We start from the raw sequence: 26,202 nt of genomic DNA, 5'->3' as shown, positions 1-26,202 counted from the left end.
GCTGAACAAAGCTGGAGAAAATCACAAAACTGTGATCACTGGGTCCACAACAACGTCTATATACTTACTTTGTATAATCATAAATAGGCCCTTATTGCCCCCCAAACGATACTTTTACGCCTCCCTACTTGATTCATAATCCTAACCACAGTGACTTTTCCAAAGTTTTTTTTAATCTCTCCTCAAACTTCCCACAGCCTTTCCTCCTCTCCCCTCCCCTCAGCTGAGAACTCTGTTTTATATTTCACTGAAAAATGAGGTCATTCACTGAGAACTCCTTCTCTCCTTCTACTCCCATTTCACTCAGATGCTTTCTGCATTATCTCTTCCTTCACGCCTGTTTCACATGAAGAGATGGCTTTTTCCTTTGCCAAGGCAAACCCCTCCACATACACAAATGACCCCATTCTATCTCATCTTCTCCAATGGATTGTCCCCTCTCTCCTTCTCTCTCACTAATCTTCAATTACTCCCTATTTACTGCCTGCTTCCTTACTGTTTATAAACAAGTACATGTCTTCCCCATTCCCAGAAAACTCTTACTTGATATATCTATCCCCAAAAGCAATTGTCCTGTATCTCTCTTCCTTTTTAAGAGATTTGTCTCATCTCCTCTTGACTATGGCCTCCCTAACTTGATTCCATCCTTTCTCCAGTCCATCTTTCATATAGCTGCTGAAATGATTTTTTTCTTAAGCTGACATGAGGCAGCTAGGTGGCACAGTGAATAGAGCACCGGCCCTGGAGTCAGGAGGACCTGAGTTCAAACCCGGCCTCAGACACTTGACACACTTACTAGCCGTGTGACTTTGGGCAAGTCACTTAACCCCAATTGCCCTCCAAAAAGAAAAAAAAGTAGATCTGAAAGGTCATTTCCCTACTCAACAAATACAAGTGGTTTCCTATGACCTTTTAAACACCACCTTCACCCTAGACACTTAAAGCCCTTTATAATAACCTAGCTTCAACTTACTTATCCAGCCTTGTTATACTATATCTTATTCACCTTCTTGCATTCTACAGTGAAGTCAGACTGGATCCAAGCAGCTGCTGTTCTCACTTGCTTGTTGCTTGACTGATGGCGCAGTCTCACAGCCAGTGGCAGAGGTAGGTATCCAACCCAGGCTTTTCCTGGCTCCAGGTGCTGGGCTCTACTGTCTTGAAGATACAGCTCTGGGTTCAGATTGAAAGTGATACTTAAAAACTTTCATGGTACTGACACAAGGTCACATTAGACATTAGTAATTGTTACCATTTCAACTATATATTATAGCACAAGGATTGAAAAATCTCTATGTCTTTCTAACAATAAATATAATTATAAATAATATACTAAATAATACCAGTAAAGATAAACTTTTTAAAAGTTTCTAAATTTAAAAAGTATTTTTAATCATTGGGCTTAAAAAAAACTACTGATCATGTTGACCATATATATATAGGAGGTCATTCCTTTAAGTTTGCCAGAAGTTAGTAGCATAATTAGCAAGTTTTGTGCAAAACTAATAGGAAGGAAAGGGAAACTATCTTGATGTTATTAGGTGCTTTTTTTTTTATTTTTGAGGCAAACAGGGTTAAGTGACTTGCCCTGGGTAACACAGCTAGTCAGAGTGCCTAAGTCCATATTTGAACTCAAGTCCTCCTGACTCCAAGGTCAACTGCACCACCTACTTGTCCCTTATTCCATATTCTTCTTAAAAAATTACCAATCTGAGGAGATCTGCAGTAGTATGAATGTAGCAGAAGAAAAAAAATTCACATTGTTATGTATTTACCTAAAAATACAATGCACATAATTCTATTTTATCCTTAGTTTAAAAATGCTTTAAAAAAAATAAATACAGATCCAGGAATTTCTTGTTCACTTTTAACTTCTTATTTTCAGCAGTTTTGTTTAAGGGAATTTGGTGGTTAAAGAAACAGAGGCCAGAGGCAGGCCTCTGTTGTCAATACTTAATGTGACTGTGCCCCAGTTCCTTTTCTGTAAAGGACAGCTGATATTCCTTATCATTACCTATCTTACAGAAGGTTTTTGAGGATTAAATAAATGGTCAGCCAAATGCACACTAAAGCATAGAGTGACCTCCTTTGCTGTTACGCTGATTCTCATCACATACAAAGTTATGATGGCACAGTTTCTTTTTTAAAGTACTAAATTTATGCTCAGTTTTCTTAGTTTGTTAAAGAACCTTAAAATTAAAACACTGGCAAATGTCAAAAGGAATAATTTTAACTCAATATGTGAATTCTAAGACAGCCAAGTAATTTATTCAGGGCAAAATAATTTCTCATTGCCTAATTTAGGAAAACAACATATCTTTAGTAGCAATCTTTGACTTCATGATTGACATTAGTCAGAAGGTGTTTTCCTAATTTTTGAATTCCCTAATACTCCATCTTAGGAGGAAGCTCTGGCCCTGTTCTTTCAGGGCCAGACTTTCTATATTGTTTCCTTGAGGGTTAGGGGTGTCTCCTTTCTCTATTATCTCCAACCCCTATTATGTTCCCCTATTCCATTTAACCATTTAGCACGAATAGCTTTTACACAGGGGAATTTATGTCAAAGATAAATCAAGAATAAACGTTTAAGTGCTTCTCCCAATACTTTGAGGGTATTTTCTTCCCTTGGTCTCTGAGGGAAAAGGCATAACTTAGCTCTTTTATTAGATAGCATTAGTCTAATCAAGTTTAAGTTCAAAGGTGGAATTGCTGTGGTCTTGAAGGTCACTCAAATAATAGTTCCTTGTTCCTTAAGGCATTCATGCTGGTAATATAAGACAAATGAAAAGTTGAGAGTCACAGTTTCTGGGTAACTAATAATCAATTTATCAGTTAGGCCAGCAAATAATAAATTGATAGTCCATGGTCTTTTTTTGGTAATCAAAGACAAAACCATGGAGATCCCTGGATGCTTAAAAATCTTTGGAAAAGATGTCCCTGACAGGTGAAAATCAACCTTGATTGGTGAACAATTAATGAAAGGGTAGACATATTAATGAGGAGGTGGACTACAAGTTTTCAGCTTTTGCTCAGAATATGACTTTATCATGAGACTCACCTGCTTCCAGGGATCTGGACAAAGGAATCCATCTCCACCCAGACCACTCTGATTGGTTTTCTCCTTCATAAACTGGGTCACTCTCAATTCTAATGAAGGGTTCTAAGGAGAGGGGTTCATTTCCTTGGGGCAAAAACTCCCCTATATTGAATTTTGTCCACACTTTAAATAGAAGTCAGGTCTTCTAGTTGGGTGGGATCTTTCCAAGATCAAAAGTTTGGGCAATCTCATCTATCAGCAACATCCCTCAGAGATTGACAGAATGAGGGCTGACTGAGGAAATAGAAAAGGTAAAACTTCAATCCTAATTTAATAATTGCTTGTTAATGTAATAAAAAAATAATCATTTCTCTCATTGGATTCTACACAGGATTCTGCCTTCAAGATTCCTGTGGTTCACTCCCATGATTGCAGACTTCATATTTTTGTGCCTAGAATAGAATTTGCACATTGTTATTTTTTCATCTTTTCTACTTTATTAGATTGTAAGCTTCTTGAAAGCAGAGACTGTCTTTCACCTTTGTTCATATTCCCTGTTCTTTGTATAGTGACTGTTACTTAGTAGGTATATAACAAATGTTTGATGATTGAATAAAAGAACCAAGGATATCCTGCTTTCTTGGGAAGTATATCATCTCAAAGGCCCTAAGGACTCAATATGACTTTCCCCCTAAACATTCTCCTCTTTCAATTATTTAATCTTTGTTTGTCTCAGTTTCCTTGACTGCAAAAATGGGGATAATAATAGCACCTATCTCTCAGATATCAAATTTTGTGAAGATCAAATGAGATATTTGAAAAGTGCTTAGCACGGGGCCCAGCACGTAGTAGGCTCTCATCATCACCATCATCTCCCCCCACCCCTTCTCTCCTCTGATACTGTCAGCACCCGGTGAAAGCCTTCATCAACCCCATTACAATCTTCTGGTTACTCCAAGAACTGAGCCCTGGGGACCCAGTTTGCTGGGAAAGTTAAGTACAAAGCCGATCTGTGCCATTCCTATATGTATTGCTTCTGTTTGTGCTGTATCTATTTATGTAATTACTGCTTCTACTTGCTAGACTACAGCATTCATGTGATGGGCCTGATGGAATCCTAATAAAGCTGCCCCCACCCCCAATATTCTAACTTCCTTATGGGCCCCACTGAACAGCAAGCCCACTTCTCCCACCTAGCCACTACCCACCCCCACTCGATATCCTAACTTCTTCCTATTCGCCTCACTGCTCACCAGAAACAGCAGGTGTGTTCATGCACTCATTCACAACCACATCCATCTCGTCTCAGACAGGACCACAATACTCAGCCAAGCAGAAAGCAGCACCTCCAGGATGCCAGAACAGGATGTGGACCCCAAAACAATGGCAGGGACTTTCCCTAAGTTGGCACCTGCACAGTAATAACTATAACTGTCCTTTGGGTGAGCTTATGGTGTAGAGAGGCTCATTATAATATCATTACCATACATATATAACCCCCCCATGGGTTTTTCTGTATGCATTGTGAAACATGCACAGTTTCACTGAGGCTGGGACCCCTCCCCTATTACCTAATCCCTTAACAAAGTCTCCTGCCTTTTTAATATTCATAATTTGTTATGTAATTGCATCTTTACCCTAGAAAAATCCTTCTTGCTTTCTCTGAAGTGTCTGGTTCCATGAGAGGCGTCAATCTCAGTAAATGCCTGTCCTTGGATTAGAGGTGGTCTGACTCTGAATTCTTTGGGACGGCTCCACCCCAAAACATCATGAAACCCCAACAGGACTATTCCACCTTTGTCTTTGTTTCCCCAGTACTGGGCACTTAATAAATGTTGCTACATTGATTGATTGATTGGTAATAGCTGGGAGGAAAGGAACAGATTTGTGAAGGCTGCAGCGCTTTGAGCTGAGCTTTGAAGCGATTCTAAGATGCAGAGACGAGGAGGGGGCGCATCCTGGTTTGGGGGAGGTCAGTTTGCTTGGATTGCAGAAAAGGCGGGCTAGAAACAGGTCGTGAAGGGCCCTAAATGCCAAACAATAAAGCTTTATCGGAGTCTGAGCCACTGGTGTGACGTGGCGGGAGCGGCAGGCTCTGGGGGCGGAGGAGCTGAGTTCCAATCCCATTTTTTATGCTTGCTACGTGTAGGACCTTGGGTAAGTCATTTCCACATATGGATTTCAAGTTCCTTCTCTGTAAAATGGGGAGAATGGGCCTCTGAGGTACCTTCCACCTCTACCTTTGTTAAGAATTAAGATATTATCGATAGATTTAGGGTAAAAGATCCTTTTTCACGGGAGGTCTGTGCTAGAAGGCTGTGATAGCATTAACTGACAGTCACGGCCCCGCCCCTCCCTCCCCCGTTAGTGACGAGGTAGGAACGAAAATTCGAAGCGCGCGGTGCTCGGAGGACCATCTTTCTCTGCGCACCCGGGGGAACCGCCTACCTCTGAGCACCGGAAGGAGCCCCCGGAAGGGGCGTGTCTCCGTCTCGGAGTCGGAGCGGACGCGAGAACGCGGCAGCCGAAGGTTCCCCGCCGTGGGAGGGGCCATGCTGAGCGGGCTGTGGCCACGAGCTGCGTCTGCGCTGCGAGGGAGGCCGCCGCTGGCGTGGGCCGCCGGGAGCAGGGCAGTTCACGCGGCGGGGCCCAGGCCGGCCGCCGACCGCCCCGAGTCGGGCCAGGCCTCACCTCCGGCCGCCTTTGACGCGGCCCTGCTGGACGTGCTGGTGTGCCCGCTGTCCAAGAAGCCTCTGAGGTGAAGCGCCCTGCGGGGAGCCCGGGCGGAGGCGGGCCTAGCCCCTTCTAACTGTATAGAAGGGAACCGAGGCCCCCATGGCCCCCTCTGATACCGTCAGGCCGTGGGGGGCTCGGAGGGGACGGGCGTCAGATCCCGCCTCCCATAAAGGCCCACGCAACCCGGGCAGTCACCTGACCTCTCCAACCATTTGTCGATCCGCGCTTAGGTGGAGGTGGAGGCCAGGGGCCGAAGGCCGACACAGGGCTCGGGGGGGGGAGGGGCCTGGGCCGAACAGTCTTGGAGGGCCCTCCGAGTACGGCCCTCCGAGTACGTCCCTCCGCGCCCCCCAGCCCACTGTTGGGTTTTACCCACGAGAAACCGAGGCTTGTGTGGGACTTCGGCCCCTGGCCTCCACCTCCACCTAAGCGCGGATCGACAAATAAATGGATGCGGCATTTATGCTGCCCGTTCTGTATATGGCCTGTTTCCTATATATGCTGCCAATATATTAGTCTTTCTACATAGACTGTAATATGCAAATTATGTATAATATGTAATAGGTAATCATAATTAATATATATTACATATGTTTTACTGCCTTCCCGTTCAGATCCTCAGGGTCTGCTTTTTCCAGCCCCTAGAATGCTTCAGTATGGACCTATTAAACTGCTCAGCAGCAGGGAAGGTCACAAAAACGATGAGTTACGGTTGTTTGTTTTTAGCAAAATGGAATAAGTTAGAGTTACTGTAAGAAGGGAAGACATGAGCATTCATGGAGATCGGGAAAGGATTCAGGAAGACTTCAGGAAAACTGGGGAAGTTGGGATTGGGAGAAGAGGGAAAGCATTTGAGGGACGAAGAGCAATCAGTGAAAAGTCAAGGCCAGGACGAGGAAGACAGGGTGATGGTGCTGGGAGGCGAGTAGGGTGTAGGAGGACTGGAAAGGTAGGAAGGGGCCAGGCTGTATGAAAAGCTATGAAAACCAGAGGGTTCAAGTAGATAGAGCCTGAGCCCCTAAGTCAGGAAGACCGCAGTTCAAGTGTGACCTTAGACATTAGCTATGTGACCTTGGGCAAGACACTTAACCCTATGGCCTCTCCAGACAAACACCCCCCTCCCCCCCCCATAGGAGTCTGTACTTCTGGAGTTTATTGAATGCCAGTGGGTGCTGATGACACTGTCAGACCTGCACTTTAGGAAAATCAGTTTGACAGCTGGGTGGAGAGTGGGAGGTCAGCCAGCAGGCTATTTCAGTATTTCAGGTGTGAGGTTTGGGGGTCTAGACCCAGGTATCATCCTCCGCTCCTCAGCCTCACCCTGTTGGATTGGGCGGTGGCAGAATGAGAAGAGAAAGGGGAGCCTCTTCCAGGGATGTTATGAAGGAGTTGGTAACAGAATGGCCAGGGGTGAGAGAGAGTGAGGAGCAGAGAATGACTCCTAGGGTCTGGTAACTGGGAGGAGGACGGTACCCTCAAAAAGAGGGGAAAGATGCGTTCAGTGTTGGACATTGAGTTTAAGTTGTTTAGGAGATATCCAGTTCCAGATGGTCAGGAGGGAGTTGGAAATCTAAGACTCTATGTCAGGAGTGGGGGTAGGGATGGACAAATCGATTTGAGGATCGTCTTAGTAATTGAATCCATGTGAATTGATGAGATCACCGAGTGAAATAGTGTATAGGGAGAAGAGGACCCGGGACAGAGCCTTGGGGGATGTTAGTGGACATGAACCTGCTGAGGTTCTGGCTGTGTAGCCTGAGAAAGAGGCATCAGACATGAGGAAGCAAAACCAGAAGAAACCAGAGCTAGCATGAGAGAAGAGAGTGGCAGTTTGTGGCAGGGACAGCAGCAGCAGTCGTGCACCACAAGTGGAAGATGAACATTCATTAAATGCCTGGTCAGCAAGGGACAGTCCCTGCCCACAAGTTCACCACCTAATGGGGGGACGCAGCACATCTGGGAGGAGTCTTCACTGTCTGAGGGAGGGAGGAGCCCAGGGTACAAGGAGGAGGGTAATCACGTGTGCCCAGAGCTGAAGAGGTGGAGAAGGATGAAGACAAAAAAAGCCCACTCATGGCAGCTTCCTTCCCTTTGCTCAAGTGGTCCTCCGTATCTGGAATGTGCTTCCTCCTAGACTTTATCTTTAAATAATAAAAAAGATAAGGATAGCCAACATTTCTGTAGCACTTACTGTGTGCCAGGAACTGTGCTGAGTGCTCTACAGTTATTTTCTCATTGGCTTCTCACAATAACCCCAGGAGGTAGGTGCTGTTATTGTTACTGTTTTATAGGTGAGGAAAACTGGTCAAGTGACTTGTGCAGGGTCATACAGCTAGAGTCTGAGGTCTCTATTCCTTGCACCACTTTGGTGCCTCATATATACTAGCATCCTTTACAGCACAGCTCAGATGCTGTTTCCTTCCTGAGGACTTTGCTGATACTCCCTGTTATTAAGACTTTTTCCCTCTTGAAATTACTTTGTGTTTACTTGTGTACGTGGTATATCCCAATAGGATATATATACGTGTGTGTACATGTGTATACACACATACATGTACATATATGTATATTTATATTCTGATTTTGTCCTAGTATTTTTAGTATCTAGCAAAATACTTTGCACAATAAGTGGTTGTCACACAAGCTTGTGATCTCCACTGACAGATGAGTTTTAGGTTCATTGAGGTAAAATGATTTTACCCATGTTAGCTGGTCAGTGTTTGAAGCAACATTTAAACTTAGGTTACTCCTGACTGTCTGAAACTTTTCCCTGTGCTATACTTCCTCTTAAAAGGGGTGAAACTATTTTGGGTAGGCAGAGCTGTTTGGTATTTTCTGTGTAACATGGAAGAGTAAAGGCAGGTTTGAAAAGGTAAAACAAAATAGAAAAAGAAAAACGACTTTATGTGGAGAGGATACAGCTCGAAGTGGGAAAATTACAAAATTCTTTTTCAGGAAAACAGTTTAGTTATGCATAGGAGAGTTTAAATTTAGACTGGATTAAAGCAATAATTCCCTTATAGGATAGAACTGGATAAACTAAGTTATTTACAACCACATTCTAGATATTCTTTTTTTCAATAACTTAAATAATTGGTTCATTCCTACTTCTTGTTTTGCTTAGGTATGAAGTATCAACAAATGAACTGATTAATGAAGAACTCGGAATTGCCTACCCTGTCATTGACGGCATCCCTAATATGATACCGCAGGCAGCAAGAAGGACACACCGGAAAGAGCGACGGGAAGAAGTAGTACAAGAGTAGTCTGGGTGTCTGAGCTCCGGACACAAGACATCGGGGGGAGGAGGAGAGAAGCCATCTCAAGCAAAATGTTTTTTTCTCTGCCCACGATGACTGTCCTTGTTCCCCTGATCTCTTTAGCGGGACTGCTCTACTCCGCCTCTGTAGATGAGCACTTCCCCCATGGCTGCACCAGCACCAGCAGCCTGTGCTTCTACAGTCTTCTCTTGCCGATCACCATACCAGTTTATGTCTTCTTCCACCTCTGGACTTGGATGGGGATTAAGCTCTTCAGACATAACTAATGCAATGAGAGGCTACCCTGAGAGAGTTTTATGTAGCAAGGCCATGTGATTTACATTTAAACAGAAAAATGATTTATTTTACTCCACTTAACTCTTGATAAACTGGAACAATCTCATTTTCATAGGGAACTAAGATTTTCATCCTTCTTTTAGAGACTCTGGATTAAAGAAATTTCAAATAAGCTTTTTTATCTCGCCTACCCTATATTCATTTCATTAAAATATTCTCTTGTTAGACTTAATAACCCTAATCTTGATGTTTATAAATGTTTGATTTTTAGTTTTGATCATACTCAACTAAAAGTGAAATACATTTTTGGTTTAGTAGATAAAAGGCTTTTGGGCAGTGGAAGGTGATGATAAAAATAACATTTTCAAAGGCGCTACACCAAATAATTTGTTCATTTAAATAGTTTCAGATAAATTCATTTGAAGTAGCATTCATGTAAAAGCTTACAATAAAGCAGAAATTGATGTGCCTAACAAAACTTATGTTTTGTACCTTTATTTCCAGAAATGCCATGTGAAAAGTAGTTCATCTACAGTTAGCAAATAGACATTGAGTGCCTACTACATTCCAGGTGCTGTGCAAGGTACTAGAGCATACAAAGGCAAAAATGAAAATTCCTGCTTTTCAAGGAACCCCACCTTCTAATAGGGGGAACAAGATTGTATATTGTTCAATTGTCTACCATTCTTTGTGACCTTATTTGGAGTTTTCTTGGCAAAGATACTGGAGTGGTTTGTCATTTTCTTCTCCACCTCATTTTACAGATGAGGAAACTGAGGCAAACAGGACTAAGGGACTTGCCCCATGTCACTTAGCTAATAAGCGGCCAGATGAGGGCTGTGTCTTCCCGACTCCAGCCCCAGTCCTCTATATACTTTGCCACCTACCTGCCCTATAAATAAATATAAGATTAATTTTTTTATTTAAGTGAGGAGGACAGTGGTAGCTGGGGAGATCAGGAAAGGCTAAGTATAGGAAATGACAGGTTCTGAGGTGGAGATGAGGCAGCAAAGCTTTCTAGGCATCGATGTGCAGATGGGAGAGGGAATGATACAGGTGGGGAACAGCAAAGTCACCCAGGTTAGACTGTAGTGTGTGGGGTTGGGAATAACGTTGGACAGGGAGGTTGGAGCCGGCTTGTGAAAAGCTTGCCTTAAAAGCTGAATGGCTTTTATTTGGTGAGAAGTGATAGGGAATAATTGGAGTTTATTGAATAGGGGAGGGATGTGGTCAGGGGTGCACTTTAAAAAAGACTGTGGAAAGTGAATCGAGGGGATAATTAAATATTCTGAATTTTAGATGTTCCATTAGAAGTGCTTACTCAGAAGTCTTTACCACTTCAAAAGGTTAAAAACCAACAAACTAGGATCACAGATTTAGAGCTAGAAAGGATTTTAAAGGCCATGGAGTCCAGCCCCCTTGTTTTGCAGATGGTGGACCCAAAGCACGGGCAAAGTGCTCTTGTACACAGTCACCCAGATAGTGTCTGACACGGTGTGCACTGCCCTGTCTTGACTCTTCATTTTAGCCTCTGAACCATTGTTAGTGACCTTTATTTCATTTTTTCCCTTATATTGAGTAAGAGACAAAGGACAAACATATTTTGACTGCATCGTAATGGTTCCTGATCTTCCTTAAGGGATCTTTTTATGAAGTGATGGGGTCCCAATGGCATGACCCTTGTACTGCATCATTGCACTATCATCTAGGTACTTCACAGAATGTCAGAGTTTGTAAGGGTGGGGAAGGCACAAGCGTTCTGTGTCAGGGACTATGCCAAATACAAGGTAGGTGCTTTAGCTAATCCCATTTTACAGTTAAGGAAACTGAGGCAAAAAGATTAAGGGATTTACTCAGGATCATACTACTTGGAACAGGCTGGTGTTGAACTCGGGTCTTTGTGACTCCAGAGCCAGCATTTTATCCCTGAGGAAGGGACCTCAAAAGCCATCTATTCTAATTCATGCCTGTCCTCTCTGCAATGTACCTAACTAATGATTATCCAATTTTTGAAGACTTTAAGTGGAGCCCATTGTGTCCCAATGTAAGCACTTCCACTTTTGTAGGGTCTAGACTGTTAAGGATGTTTTCCCTTACATTAGGATTAAGTATACCTCTGTAACACCCTTCAGTCAAGCATTTATTAAGCACCTACTGTGTACTCAGCAGTATATTGCAGACCAGGGATACAAATACACAGAATGAGACAGACGGTGAATATAAATATATACAAAACAAGTGCAACTTCTGGTTCTATTTCTTAGGTCTGGCCATTCAGCCAATTCCATCTAAATTGTCTAGCCCACAATCTTTCCATCTCATTCATAAAATTTGCATGATGCTTCATTAAAAGCTTTGCAAAAATCTAAATTATATCTATAACATTCCCTTGATAATTGTTGGCATTTACTTAAATTGGCATTTATCGAAGGCAGCCTCTAAGATCATCCAGACCCTTTCTGTACATTATCTCATTTGATTAAACTGTTTAGTAAAACAAAAAAGGAAATGAGTTGTGACATAATCTGTTCTTGAAGCCATGTAGCACTTTTGTGATTTTTTTTTACATATTTGCTCTCTGTTTAACATCTTTTGCCTTGAATAATGCAGCCTAGAATTTAAAGAACAGCATCATATTCAGCAGGTCAAAAGATCGTAGATTTAGAGCTGAAAGGGACGGAGAGGGGTCATCTCAATCACCCTCCCACGCATTTTATAGATAAGAAAACAGTCACAAAAAAATCAAGTGACTTGCCTAGTGTCCCACAGGTATTAAGTGGAAGATCAAGATTTGGAACCCAGGGTCTTTAACGACAAGTCCAATATTCTTTCCACTGCATCTTACTGCTTCTAGGGTAGGTCCTTGGTACTTGTCTCCTACGGAAGTGCTTTGTGTCCCACCCAGTCAGGACAACCAGGGTCACGCCTTGCAGTCCTCCCTTGACTCAGTGTGATAATTTGCAGGTGTACATTAAGAATGAATTCAGCCTGGCTCATATGCTATGCTCAGCTTCACAGCATCAACCTGCCAATGGGAAAGGAAGCATGGGATTGACCCGTCATTCCAGGCCTGGCATGGATGACCCAGAAAAGTCCTCAAGAGGACCTCGGAACGGTGTTGACCAATATAGTTAGCAGCAAGGCTTGTCCTTAATTCTTACCTTTAAGTGGAAATTCATACGTGCAACTTGAAGAAGTAAAATTTAACACATACAACCGATAAGTCAGCAGATACTTTTTGATCATCTTCCCTAACAACTTAGTTCTATGTGATCTAAAGGTTGGAAAATTGTTTTAAGTACATTGATTTTTAGAATCACCCTTGTGCGGTAGGTACTATCACTATTCCCATTTTGCAGATAAGGAAATCTAGGCAAAGAGAAAGCCATTTGCCCAGGGTCATGTAGGCAGTAACTGTGTGAGACAGAATTTAAACCCAGTCTTCCTGACTCCCAAGTTTAGTACTCTCTCCACTATGACCTGCCACCTGTGGGGATACAATGTATTAAATAGGGCCCCTTTCCTCAGGACTTCATAATAGAGTAGGGGAAACCACCTTCCAAGATAACCATATCGGGCAGAATGTAACAATGGTCAAATGCACCATCGGAGTAAAATGGGATGAGCTGAGAAGGAGTTTATTGAGCATTTTTCTTCTTTTTTTTTAAAGAGAGCAATTAGTTCACTTCCATCTGCGTTGACTCGATAGTTCTTTCTCTGGATAGGGACATTTTCCATCAGGAATCTTGGAATTGTTTTAGATCCTTGCATTGCTGAGAAGAAACAAGTCTCTGGAGCACTTTTCTATTTAAACAATGATGAATCGTTTTTCCACCACACTAGAACTGGATAATTTTAAAGTGAATAACTTTATGTTGTCATTCAATCACGCCCAACTCTTCATTTGAGGTTTTCTTGACAAAGATACTGGGTTGGTTTGCCTTTTCCTTCTCTAGCTTATTTTGCAGATGAGGCAATGGAGGCAAAGTTAAATGACTTGCCTAAGATCACATAGCTAGTAAGTGTCTGAGGCAGGATTTGAACTCAGAAAGTTGTCTTCCTAACTCCAGGCTCAGTACTCTATGCACTGTGCCACCTAGCTAGGTAAAATTATAATGAGGAAACTGAGCCCAAGCTGAAGAGAATTACTAAAAGGTCACAAAGTCATATGACAAAGCCAAGCCTAGACCCTAGCACACTTAACCACCACATTATTTATGCTACATTACAGTTGCCTTGACACTGTATAGAAAACATTTTGGGGAGAAAGACCAAGCCTGTTCATGGGCCCACATTTTATCCAATTGAATTTCATAGCAGGGAGTCCTATTAACAGAAGAGAAAACAGTTGGAGAAAAGCAGAGACTGACATAAATCATTTTGCACAATGGTCATTAGAAGCAATTACTATGTTGGCAAGTATAGCTGGTCCTTCCCTGAATAAATTTTTATTTATGTTGCTATTATCTTATTCATTCATTCATTTTATTCAACAGTCATGAGTACCATGATAAGCTTATTGCGTCAGTCAAAAGGACTGCATAAAATGCTAATAATTAGAATGAAGAAGGCTGCTATGCTTCTCCTCTGCTCTTATGATTTCACTTATTTAAAATGTCATAAATATATTGCACTAGCAGCATGGTCGTTTTACTGTACATTTTCAGTCCCAATGTCTTTTTTTTTTTTTTTGGCAAATGTTTGAATGATGGCTAATAGTTAAATCCTCTGTTGTTATCGATGGCTATTCGAAGGACTTCTTCCACTCTTTCCATCGTAGAATATGGTGGGAAGTATAGAAAACAAAAACAGGTAAGTACTCTTGGAAGACAATCTTCCTTTAAAGATTCAAGATAGATGAAATTTATTCCCAAAGTTTCTGCTTGTGCTGGAAATCTGTCATTTCCTGTAAGAAACACTTTAAAAGAAAATAAAATTAAGTGTAGTTTTTAAAACATTGAGCACAAACTCAAAGTACAGAGAAGAAATGCTATTTGTCTATTTGGCAATTATGTTGAATAATGTGCATTATTATACTTTTAAAAAACAGCTTATATACCTTAGAAATCTAGAAACAATAACTTCTTTAAGGATAAATGTGACAATGAGACAACATATCGAAATATGTGTGATGCAGCCATTGCTCAGGGGAAAATTTATATCTAAATGCTTACATCAATAAAAAAAGAGAAAGAACAGACCAATGAATGGAGCATGCAACTAAAAAAGAAAGAAAAAAACTAGAAAAATAACAAATTTTAAATCCCCAATTAAACACCAAAATAGAAGTGTTAAATTTGAAATCAGCTCTTCCTGACTCCAAGTCCTAATATCTATTTATTCATTATACCACCAAGCTACCTCTATTAGTAGCTATATCTTGGGCTGACACTGGGAATCAATAATAGAGTAGAATAGTTGGAAGGGAGTGCCCTGAATTGCTTTTTGGCAGTTATTTTAATGTTCCCAGGCTTCTCCCTAAAACAAAGACTCTTTTTTTTCCACTACCAATATTTTTCTGGTGTTTTTGTGTGCCTGTGAGTAGTGCAACATTACAGTCCCCAGACAATTAATATTTACATTCACAAAAATTGTAATAGAGGTGTGTAATGGAAATGTAAATTTTAAAGATCTTCCCTGCCCCTAGGCTAATGTGCACCTGGAGCCTGGAGTAAGAGGCTTGTTTTTCAGTAGATACTTCTTGATTGGCCAGTGAGTCAACAAGGTTGTTACATTCTCTGAGCCAGGAGAAGGCTATATAAGCCCTGATGTGTAGCTTTGTTTTGGGGCTCACTTTGAGAAGTGCACTGTGATTTGATCTGGATTATGGGAAGCCGTTGTCCAGAGCCCCCCTGGCTTTCAAAAACCCAGATGTTGATTGGGTATGGATTTAATGGTTGGACAGTTTGGAAATCTGTCTACTTGATCCGTTTCTCTGACTTGATAATTCTGTCTGTGTATTCTGAAGTTCGGGGTGCTGACCTTCTTCCCCTGAACTAGGTAAATGATACATATTTGACTGATTAAAGTAAGCTTGTTAACCCATTTTGAGTTGCTTTCCTTTATCAAAGCAGATCCAAGAACCTGTGTTGGCAGCAAACCCTGAGGACGCTTGGGGTGCTTGCTGCTACAAGATGTGTGGTGTACATATATGACTATAGAACGTCACAAAGGATTATGAAAGAAAAGTAGTGTAAAACATGTCATTGAAGAAATGAATAGGAAAAGGAAAAACCCAAAGTAATCTAGTCCTATGATAGGTGCAAGTAATAAAGGATCTCTGTGCTTCATTTGGGGAAAGAAAAGAAGCAGTTACATAGTGTCTATTATCTGCCAGCACTGTGCTAAATGTTTTACCAATATTATCTCATTCGTTCCTCCCAACAACCCTATGAGGTAGGTGCTGTTATTATCCCCATTCTGCAGTTAAAGAAACGGAGGCAGACAGAGGTTAAAGGACTTTTGCAAGGTCACATAGTAACTGTCTGAGATTGGATTTGAACTCAAGTCTTCCTGACTCCAAGCCTAGCTCTCTATCTACTTTGCCACAGAGATGCCTAACTGGTATACTTGTGACGTCAAGAAAAGAAAGGAAAACCTCTTCCCTCCCTGAATCAGGTTCATTTAATGTCCTCTACTGAGGACGTGGACAAGAGTTATGCAGCATGCACAGTCACTGATGGGTTGTAATCTCTATGGTTGTAGAAAAAGCCACATTAACAAGAAAAGCAACTGGAAATAGATGTTGCTTCACAAGGGAGATATCACTTAAAAAATAGATTTCTAAAGATCAATAACTTACAGAGGAATTCTTTCTTCTTTTCCAGAGACAATCTATGGAAAGCCTCCCAAAACATCACAATGGTAGGATGTGATTTATCATACCCATTGAAATATTGTGAATTCTTGAGAAAGAAAGGGAGAAAGAAAAGTATATTGAGAATATATAGAAATTATTTGGGAAATTTTGAATCCATTCTGCTACTACATACCTCTTCAAAACGTTTCCAGTCATAATCTGGGTTTCCAGTTGTCATTGCCTTAAGCTCCTCAGGATGGAAAAAGTTGAGTATCTCTTTTGTACAGACTTTGTAAAATCCCGTTTGGAACTCCTTATAAATCTTTTTCACAGATGTGTTAAAGATGTAATTAATACATCTGGAAACAAAATCTTCCCTTTATGGAAGCCAGAAGATGATTTTTATTAATATATAGATATATAAGTTTCTCTCTACATACACACACACGTATCTATATATTTGTTACTTTGTTTTTTTCTTCTCATCTTCCAATTCACACTTAAATAGAACATAGGATATTTTTACACCTTGTATAACCTTGTAAAACAGAGGGGATACAGAAACATCTGGCAACTTAGAAAGTATTTGAAGTATACAGAAGCAACAGATGATGAATCACACAGGGACAGGATAGACCTTTTAAGAGTGATTCTTATGCCACAGTACGGCCATTATCAAAAAATAACAGTAATTAAACACTTATGTATAACATACTTAACACCTACTTCAATAACCTTTGCCATAGAAAAATAGGAATATTGTTACCATATCTTAAGAGGGAATAGAATCCTGATAGACTGGTAGTTTGTCTTTTCTAGAAGGTCTTGTCATAGCTAAAGAGAGATCATATAAGGACACAGAAAATGAACTAAGAGAAATTCTTGAGAGGATTATTTTAACTCTTATCTTGAGGGGGGGAAAAACTTTATTAAGAGAATGGCGGGCCTGTGCTGAGTTGAGAAGTCAGAAAGAAGTAGCAGTGATGGCTAGGGATGATTCTGGTAGTCAACTTTCTCACAGAAGATGGATTTTAGTTTATTTTTTTTAAACTTGGAACATATGTTTCTCTCTCTTTTCCTCCCTCTAGGTATGAACATTATACATACATACATGTGTGTATGGTCTATATATGTGTATATTTACATATACATATGCATATATACATATACATACATTTATTATTTATATGTAGTATTATATACAAATGGGCAACTACATAGCACAGGGCATAGAGTGCCAAGCCTGGAGTCAGGAAGATTCATCTTCCTGAATTCAAATCTGGCCTCAGACACTGACTAGCTGTGTGACCCTGGGCAAGTCACTTAAACCTGCTTGCCTCCATTTGTAAAATGAGGTAAAGAAGGAAATGACCAACTGCTCCAGTATCTTTACCAAGAAGACCCCAGATGGGGTCATGAAGGGTCAGGCACAACTGAAAAATGACTGAACAACAATATATACACAGCCCACATCTCTTTGTGGTAAGATTTTGGTTTTGAGCTTATGGGGAAAGAGGTTTCTCTAGTTAAATGTTTAATAAGTGAAAAACTAATGTGATCCTCAGAACCATGAATGAATGAAAAATGAATGAAAATTGTTATTAAAGTCTAAAAAAGTCTATTAAGCACTTACTCTATGCCAAGCATTGTGCTAAGGGCCTTGTCCTTAAGGAACTTACTTTTGTTTTTTTGGTTTTGCAGGGGAGAGGGCAGGGCAATTGGGGTTAAGTGACTTGCCCAAGGTCACATGGCTAATAAGTGTTAAGTGTCTGAGGTTGGATTTGAACTCAGGGCCTCCTGACTCCAGGGCCTGTGCTCTATTCACTGCGCCACCTAGCTGCCCCAGGAGCTTACTTTCTAATTGAGGTAATAAATAAAATAGAGAAGTGGTAGGCAGAAAAGGGAGTTATGGTTGGGAAGTCACAAAGAGGGTCAGTAGGACAATAGAAGAACAGTCCATCAGCCTCCTTTTCAGAGGCAGTGGGTACTGTTGATTTAATGATGAAAAGGAGAGAAGAGAGTATTTGTACTCCACAGAGAAAAATAGTCAATATGAAATCATAATCCTGGCCTAGGAAAGTAATTATAGATTAGCACATTATGAATTGAATATCTAAATACAATAAAATTTTATCACTTGAGGTAGTTATCCTCTGTAAAGCTGCCACAAACACAGAATTATTGAATCTGAACCATTGCTCCTGGGGGAAATGCAGGGTTAGGCTCCTGTGAGCCTCTGGTAACAAAATTTACTTTAGCACTTTCTGGAGTGATCTCACATAAAGACTGGCAAATTTTCTCTTCCTTTTTCTGGGTGTATTACATTGTGTGATTAATTTACACTGAACTCATGGTCAACACCACTAAAACTTATGCCTGAACAAATGTATTTTCTGACACTTATTTTCTCCACAAGGCACAGCCTAGCCTTCTTGTACTTAGGAACACTAGACAGCACTTTAGTACCATGTTTGGTGGTCATTTTAAACAGCAAAATCACACACACACACACACAAAATGAGGAAAATGTAGCACTAAATAGGAGAAAAGGATATTAGTTTATAGTATGAGGATTTAAAAAAGAAAGTAGAGCATTGCCTAGTTCAACCTCAGTGGGAAACCAGCACTTTAGGTGACAATTTTTTTGATGCTCTGCCCACATCCATGATGCCTATGAAAGTTCTGTGAGTATGATTTTGGAGTTATAAATAAATTTTAGTGAATAGGCAAATTTCTAAATATGGAACCTGCAAAGAATGAGGATTGACCTGATAAGTTTGAGTGGGTGTATTTTGATGACTTTGTGTTATTGCATATAGATTGTGAAAGATACAAGAAACTTACTATTTCTTATAATCTAAAATAATAATAACAATAAAGGTTTGACTTACCTTTCTGAAATAACTGAAATAAAAAATTAATAGTGCTAATTTATTAAGTCCCTAATGACAGATTGAGAATATTAAAAACAGGTATTTATTTCTACTATACCTACTTGTTGCTTTTGTCCACAAGTATTTCTCTTCCATTTGGAATCAGATTGATATCTTTCTTGTCCCAGTATATCTAAAACCACAAATGCATTCAGGTGGCAATACGAAATAGTGATAAGGATAAGGAACTGATAGGAATTTAAAGATCATTTAATTTAATCCAATTATTTTACAATAAGGAACATTTTATCATTTTATAATAAGGAAATAGCTTTAGAGAGATTAAGGGATTTGCTCAAAGCTACCCAGGTAGCAAGTTATAGTGTAAGATAGTAAATTGATGGGGTGGCTAGGTGGCGCAGTGAATAGGGCACCAGCCCTGGAGTCATGAGGACCTGAGTTCAAATTCAGCCTTAGAACCTGACATTTAACTAGCTGTATGACCTTGGGCAAGTCACTTAACCCCAATTGCCTTGTCTTCTCCCCTCAAAAAAAACTGTAAAATGAATATTAAATTGAGAATAGGAAGAGATTTTCTCTAAAATCATAGATTTAGACACCTTAGAGGTCAACTCATCTAATCTTCTCATTCTACAGATGAAGAAACTGAGTCCAAGAGAGGTGAAGTGACTTGTCTGAGGTCATACAGCTGATAAGCATCAGAGACAAGATTCCAACTCGTCCCCTTCGATTCCATATTCAGTAGTTTTTCTTATTATGTCACACTTCCTCTTTTTCAGACAGCCCTCTGCGATTCAGTGATTTCCACTTAGGTCCTGGGACTCCCGAATCAGTGCCATTTCCTGGACATAACACTACATCCATAACCATCTCCCATCCTTTATGAATAGGATTTTTTCTTAGAGAATATTCCATAATTGAGAGCTAAATGGGCCCCTTTATTTAAAATAAATATAAATATAAAAAATTTCCAACACGGTCATTCTTGGATAATGCTGACTGCAAAATACACTTTTAAAACCTGAATTATCTAGCTGAATTTTTTACATTAAGCAGACAAACCAGACAATTCCTTATTTGTGCTTCATTTTATATTAGGTAGACATATCTTCTACCAAACAAGGAAGACAAACTGGCTTATTATAGAAAGTAGCATTTCAGTAAGGGGCACTCTAAGTCATTGTGATAGGCAGACATGTTCATCTATATACTATTTTTCAGTAGTACTTACAGAAAAACGTAGGTCAAATTCTTCTATGTCGTCAGCATTTTCATCTAGAAGTAACTGCAAATTGCTGAAGGAAAAATAATTTGAAAACTTTAAAAAGCAAAAGAGTGTCTATGTGAAGTAAATAGTACTAGTATGGGGTAGCAGGTAGAACATTGGTGTCTTTGTAGTATGACTCACAATTCTCATTCCAGGTCTGCTATTATCTGACCCTCTGGATCTCAATGAACTCATCTGTAAAACGAGGAGGGTGTGCTAGATTCCCTTTGAGTCCCTTCTGGCTCCCAAACCTCAGAATTCCCATAAGAGCTTCAGCCTCTTGCAGACAGAGTTCTAACCTCAGAACTCCATTGCAACTGCTTTCTCAGTGCTAATTATGATGACTTTTGATCAGTCCTCATTTTTCCTGACTTCTATGATACTTTTGAAAGTGTTGGCCACTCCGTTCTTCTGGATACTTTCCCCTTAGCCTCTATAATTCTCTTCTTTCTAACTCTCCTACCTGTCTGTCTCTCCTTTTCCACCTTCTTTGCTTGATTTCATCTGTCTCCCAACTCCTAAGTTTGGGTGTCATAGACCATGCTTGTGAATGGACAAACTTCATCATCCTGCAGGATCCCAGCTGCCTTAGTATTCTACTTCATCCCTCCCCCTGCCCTTCTACCTGGAGAGTGGGACCATGAACTCCAAAAGCCTCCGTTGAAGGAGGGAACTGAGCTCAGCAGCTGCACTGCTTTGGGACTTCTCTGAATCCACCATGCCCCTGCATTGGGAACACCGTGAACTTTCCCTGGTATCCCTTCCACTTTTTAGCTTCCTTTTATGTGTTGTCTTCCTCCCTTAGATTAAGTTCCTTAAGGGTAGGGACAATCTTTTTTTTTTTTTTGGTCTTTCTATCTCCAGTATTTAACACAGTGTCTGGCAAATCGTAGAGGTTTAATTGTTGGTTACTGACTATTTATTGACTTCAGACATCATCTAGTATAAAAGTTTCATCTCTCATTAATGCCATTCCCAACAGAGAACTTCAAGAGGACCCCATACCTTACCCTCTTGTTTCCTAAAAAGAAAGGATATCAAAGTCTGACAGTTCCAGAGTTGTGAATTGCCTTGGCGATTGGTATTCCTGGCACATGCATCTTACTACTATTGTACTTTAAGTGTGCATATTTGCAGGAAAGTGTGTCCTTGTTTGGGGGGAAATGCTTTGTAAGTAATTACTATTCTTGCTATATCATTTGAGTAAATATCTTTGCTGAAGAACTGAATCTACTCTACTAGTTGACTGTTAAAGGGTAACACACTAGTAGGGATTTGTGAGCTATAGTGTCAGAAGGAGAGACACTACAGAACCTTGAAAATAGCAGTAGCCACCCTTCTGGGAAACCAAATTCCCAGTGCCAGTGAAAGTTGGAGGAATAAGTCCAGAGGAAGTGTTACATTGCTCTAGATAATTAAGCTTACTCACTTGCCCAATTCAGGACTCAGCTCTTGCAAATCTTCCAGTGAGGGTTTTTGATCCAAAAGTTTCTTATAGAGAACTAGTGGAAAAGGAAGGTTGGCTACGTTGTCACAGACTATGGAGAGACCACATAGTACTCCAAAGAGAAAATAACTTTTCTTGTTTAATTTAGGCTGAAAGAGAAAGGAAAGGGGGGAATTATGAACATTTAAAACTCATTATACTGATTTTTGAAAATATTACTATACATATTTGGTTTAGACAAAATTGTTTAAAATCAAATTACAAATTAGAATAAAAGGTCCAGTTACAAATCACAATAAAAATGGGTTTGAGACAAAATGATTATGTGTGGTTGTATTCAAACGCAAAAATATTTTCAAACATGGTGAAATGTTTCTAGTTCAAGGAACACTGTTGATGGCACTGAGTTATTCTTCATTTCACTCACAAAAAGAAAATTAAGCAAAAAATATAGTCCAACTAAAATGTTCGTAATTAATATTGATTTTTTTCCTTAAAATTTAGAGTGTACACATGAGAAAATAAGACTAGCTCAGTCTTGGGCTGCATTAAGCCCTTATGTGAAGTACTGTGGTCAATTCTGGGGGCTACAAGTTAAGAAAGACATTAACAAGTTGGAGAATGTCCAATCAGGATGATGAAGGGCCTCAAGTTCATGTTTTGTGAAGGTCAGTTCAAGAAACTGCACATTTGGCCTGGGGAAAACATGACTGGGGGCTAGAGTAGAACATGATAGCCATCTTTAAGTATTTAAAAGGATGTCGTATGGAAGAGAGACTGAACTGGCTTCATTTGGCCTTAGAGGGCAGAACTGAGAGCAGTGGGTGGAAATGTCCAAGAGTCAAATTAAGACTTGAACTCAGACAAAACTTTCTAATAATCAGAGCTGTCCAAAAGCAGGATGGGCTGCTTCAGCAGTTACTAGGTTCTGTCGTTAAGCAAAGGCTAGACAACCACATGTCACATGTATTACGGTGGGGATTCCTTTCATATGTAGGCTGGTCCCTTCTCAGGTTCAGTGATTCTGTGATTTCTTCTGCTAAACAAAACTGTGATGAAGTCATGTCACTAATAAAAAAGGGGACAAATGAATATCTAACTACATATAATAAGGACAAAAGAAATGCATATGTGTATGTTTGTACATACATACATGTATATGTGTGCATATGCACAGACACATGCAATTTCAGTTCTCCCATTGGGATAGCCCCAAGAACAAAGAGAAAAGATTTGATTGCACAACCTGGGGAACATGTGACATATGTCAGGTTAGCTTTATACCAAAGATCATTGTTCCCATAAGGTAGGACTGTGTTTAGAAAGAAAGCTATGGATCAGACATGTTGATTGCTACTATTTGTTTTGGGAACAGTAGAGGGAAAAAGAAGGAAGGGAGAAAGGTACTCTCAACTGTGGCCAATCTCTCCCTCAATTTCTGCAGCAATTAGACCAGAAGAGAAATGTTTATATGTGTGTATGTATCCGTATGTATGTGTGTGTATATATACATATATATGTATATATACATATATATAAAACTAATAAGTAGCAATAGAACTGATTTTCAAGTCAGAACCCCTAGATATTTATGGGAATTAATGTTAAATAATATAATTTATGGGTCAGTACTTTCTCTCCTGAAACCCCCAAAACAAAGAAATCAAGACTTACATGGGTAGGAAACCAGATTAGGGAAGAATTTTCAGAATACATAAACATTTCATATTCTGGTTGGATCATCTCCTTAAACACACAATGGAAAAATTCTCTCCTGATTCCTCCATGTTCAGGATAAGTTTCTCCAGTTATTGAGATCTAAGGAAAGAAAATGATCAGACGTGCCTTCAAGTTCATAAATGACTTGCAGTTTCTTTAGCGTTCAACACATTAAGTCTTAATGTAAATGAATGGCTACTTTTGTGTATTCACCTAACTTGAATGAGATTATAATGACACAATAAAGCGAAGAATTGGAAAAATGCTTTTAGTACATTATATATTTTTGGTTTTTGTGATGCCCCAACTTCACCAGTTCCATCTCCATATCAATGATTAATGATGACCAGGAAATAATGCTACCAAACAAATCTCTTCATCACAGAAGTAACAATGTCATCTTGATCCATGTTTCCCCAAGTGAAGAGAATATTATAGAAGTATCCCTGAATTTAAATTTTCCCATAGATTCTGTATTTTTAAATAGAAACCACTCTTATAACTACACTTAAAAATAGTTGAGTGCCATAGAGTGCTAAATCAATTAAAGACTTTGATTATTAATTTATTTTTCAGATTTAATAAATCAAGGTGCAAATATAATGTTAAATAAGGATGCAAAAATATATAGCTGCATAATCCAATGATATATCTCAAAAGTTATATTTGGACACTCTACAGTTGAGTAGACTAGGTTTTTAACATCAGAATGGGCAGATAACTCCACAAAATATTTCCCATGGAAAACACTCTTCTTCCTTTTTCTCATAGAATTTGGGGAATGTCATCCGTACATCCGGATCTTGCTTTATAGAATGAAAACTCCTTGAGGGCAGGGACTATTTCGTTTTTGTCTTTTAACCCCCATTATCTAGCATAGTGCTTGCCATATCAGCCATTTTTTCATTCAACCCATCAAGAAGCATTTATTAATTGTTAAGCTCTGGAGATACAAAGAAAGGGGAAAATGTGGTTTCTGCTCATTGGGAGATCACATTCCAATGGGAGAGACAACATACAACTAATGATGTACATCGCAATTCTAGAAAGTAATCCTGGAAAGTAGTTTTAGGGGGATGGGCACTTGAGGTAGGATTTGAGCTAGATCTTGAAGGAAATTAAGAGGCAAATATGAAGAGGGGGAGCATTCCAGGCTTGGGAGACTACTAGAAAAAAGGTACTCAGCTGGGGAATGTGTAAGGAACATCAAGAAACAGGGTAGCAGGATTGGTTGGTTGCTTTCCTTTGTTCTCTAAGAAGACCAAAATGACATCATTGCGTTGGGTCAGGATACAGTGAATATGTCTGACTGTGGTTGATCAGAGGTATAGAATGATAGTAGCAATGGTAACACCAGCTAAGGGTATTTTTTTTTAAGGATGAGGGGTAAGTACTGGTGTGTTTACAGGCAGGAAGGGCTCCTACTAGTGGGTCTGTGAGAGCCCTAGGGAAAGATTGAAAGATTAGGAAGATAGAATGAAGATTAGAGAATTAATGTGAATTATAGTATAGTATGTTTAATCAATGCTTGCTGACTGATTTATGAATATTGTCATAATTGTTCTTCACTGGCTTTCAGTATTACAAGAGTTCAAGGTGGTAAGGACACCATCCCTAAAGTAGCGAGGGTCAAATTGTTTTGGGGCTTTATAAACAATAATCGCTTCTATGGTTATATTCAGAATAAGCAGAGAAGCAGCCAGTTCAACATACAGTACTAAAGCTACATGCTACACAAAACAAGCTCAAGGTCTGTCTTAGAACAAAAGGAAACCTGTCAATCTTACCCAATCCTGATCTATAATTCTAGCAATAATCTGTTTAACGATTCATTCAAGACCATGCCAGATCCAAGCAGATCGTGAAGTAAAAGACAACTGGGCTTTGCTTGCAAGGTAGAAATAGGGCAAATTGTCATTTCCTTTTATTCTTATTAGGGTATCTTAAATAGGCACACCCTGTCATAGTTGTCACCCGAAACTCTGAGAGCAACTGAGGAGCCAGGAAAAGCTCAAGATTGAGAATCTACAAGAGAGGAATAATGGGTAGAAATGGCTTCTGAGAATGCCAAGATAAACCATGCTATCTGGATATTTTCCATACAGAATCCCTGGTGAGAAAGCATACTTTACCATTAATTCCTTCTTAAGGTCGTTGTCCACAACTTGGCTTAATTGACAAAGGGTATCCTCAACCAGGTGACTCCGTCTGACATTGAGATAAAGTCCATTCATCACATTTAATCCCGGTATGGGGTTTGGCATAAAATTTGCAAAGTTATAAAATACATTTGGAAGTATTGTACCCTAGAGAAAATAAAATAGATATTTCCCTTCATTTTTCCTTTTCTCAATTATGACTCTTAGTAAGGGTTTCAACAGTGTAATGAATTGGTTTAATTTATTGGCAAGTCACTTATTTTCCTTGAGCCTCAGTTTCCTCAACTGTAAAATAAGGGGTTAGACTAAAAGGGCTCAAAAGTCCCTTTCATCATGATAAATGCTGGACAGGATGTAGAAAAATTGGAACACTAATACACTGTTGGTAGAGTTGTGAGTTGATTAAACCACTCTGGAGAGCAAACTGGAACTATGCCCAAGGTGCTATAAACAAGTGCATACCCTTTGACCCAGCAATACCACTTATGGGGCTGTATCCCAAAGAAATCACAGAAGTGGGGAAAAGACCCATATGTACAAAAATATTTATAGCAGCTCTTTTTTGTGGTAGCAAAGAATTGGAAGTC

At 39.8% G+C, this 26,202-nt stretch overlaps 3 protein-coding genes across 4 annotated transcripts in view; 2 read left to right on the top strand and 1 right to left on the bottom strand.

The window, feature by feature from the left end:
* The first annotated feature begins 5,589 nt into the window (after positions 1 to 5,589).
* PYURF (PIGY upstream open reading frame) lies at positions 5,590 to 9,105 on the top strand. The gene is made up of 2 exons (XM_069093897.1): positions 5,590 to 5,795; positions 8,898 to 9,105. The coding sequence occupies exons 1-2, from the start codon at positions 5,590 to 5,592 to the stop codon at positions 9,037 to 9,039; spliced, it is 348 nt and encodes a 115-aa protein (XP_068949998.1). The 3' UTR covers positions 9,040 to 9,105.
* Positions 8,959 to 9,808, top strand: PIGY (phosphatidylinositol glycan anchor biosynthesis class Y). The gene has a single exon (XM_069093899.1). The coding sequence runs from the start codon at positions 9,105 to 9,107 to the stop codon at positions 9,318 to 9,320; it is 216 nt and encodes a 71-aa protein (XP_068950000.1). The 5' UTR covers positions 8,959 to 9,104; the 3' UTR covers positions 9,321 to 9,808.
* Positions 9,809 to 13,180: 3,372 nt separating this feature from the next.
* The window catches only part of LOC138165502 (probable E3 ubiquitin-protein ligase HERC6), a 45,877-nt gene continuing 32,855 nt past the window's right edge, over positions 13,181 to 26,202 (bottom strand). The window contains exons 16-23 of one of the 2 annotated variants that reach the window (XM_069093889.1): positions 25,589 to 25,762; positions 23,412 to 23,555; positions 21,720 to 21,886; positions 20,255 to 20,318; positions 19,125 to 19,195; positions 16,323 to 16,506; positions 16,133 to 16,235; positions 13,181 to 14,248 (exon numbers count right to left, since the gene is read on the bottom strand). In XM_069093889.1, the coding sequence (XP_068949990.1) occupies positions 14,043 to 14,248; positions 16,133 to 16,235; positions 16,323 to 16,506; positions 19,125 to 19,195; positions 20,255 to 20,318; positions 21,720 to 21,886; positions 23,412 to 23,555; positions 25,589 to 25,762 (1,113 nt within the window). In that variant the 3' untranslated portion in view covers positions 13,181 to 14,042. The remainder of the gene's footprint in view (positions 14,249 to 16,132; positions 16,236 to 16,322; positions 16,507 to 19,124; positions 19,196 to 20,254; positions 20,319 to 21,719; positions 21,887 to 23,411; positions 23,556 to 25,588; positions 25,763 to 26,202) is intronic. The other variant, XM_069093892.1, reaches the window with a different exon arrangement.

This window comes from Petaurus breviceps, unplaced genomic scaffold (assembly GCF_028583685.1).
Source record: "Petaurus breviceps papuanus isolate PSGF00001 unplaced genomic scaffold, PetGlider_PUasm1.0 126, whole genome shotgun sequence".
NCBI classification, from domain to species: Eukaryota; Metazoa; Chordata; class Mammalia; order Diprotodontia; family Petauridae; genus Petaurus; species Petaurus breviceps.
The sequence above is the reverse complement of the archived record's forward strand: the minus strand, read 5'-3'. Positions and strand labels throughout refer to the sequence as shown.

Coding starts and splice junctions, on each gene's coding strand:
- PYURF (XM_069093897.1), top strand. CDS start 5,590: ATGCTGAGCGGGCTGTGGCCACGAGCTGCGTCTGCGCTGCGAGGGAGG. Junction 5,796..8,897: donor CTGTCCAAGAAGCCTCTGAG/GTGAAGCGCCCT, acceptor TGTTTTGCTTAG/GTATGAAGTATCAACAAATG.
- PIGY (XM_069093899.1), top strand. CDS start 9,105: ATGTTTTTTTCTCTGCCCACGATGACTGTCCTTGTTCCCCTGATCTCT.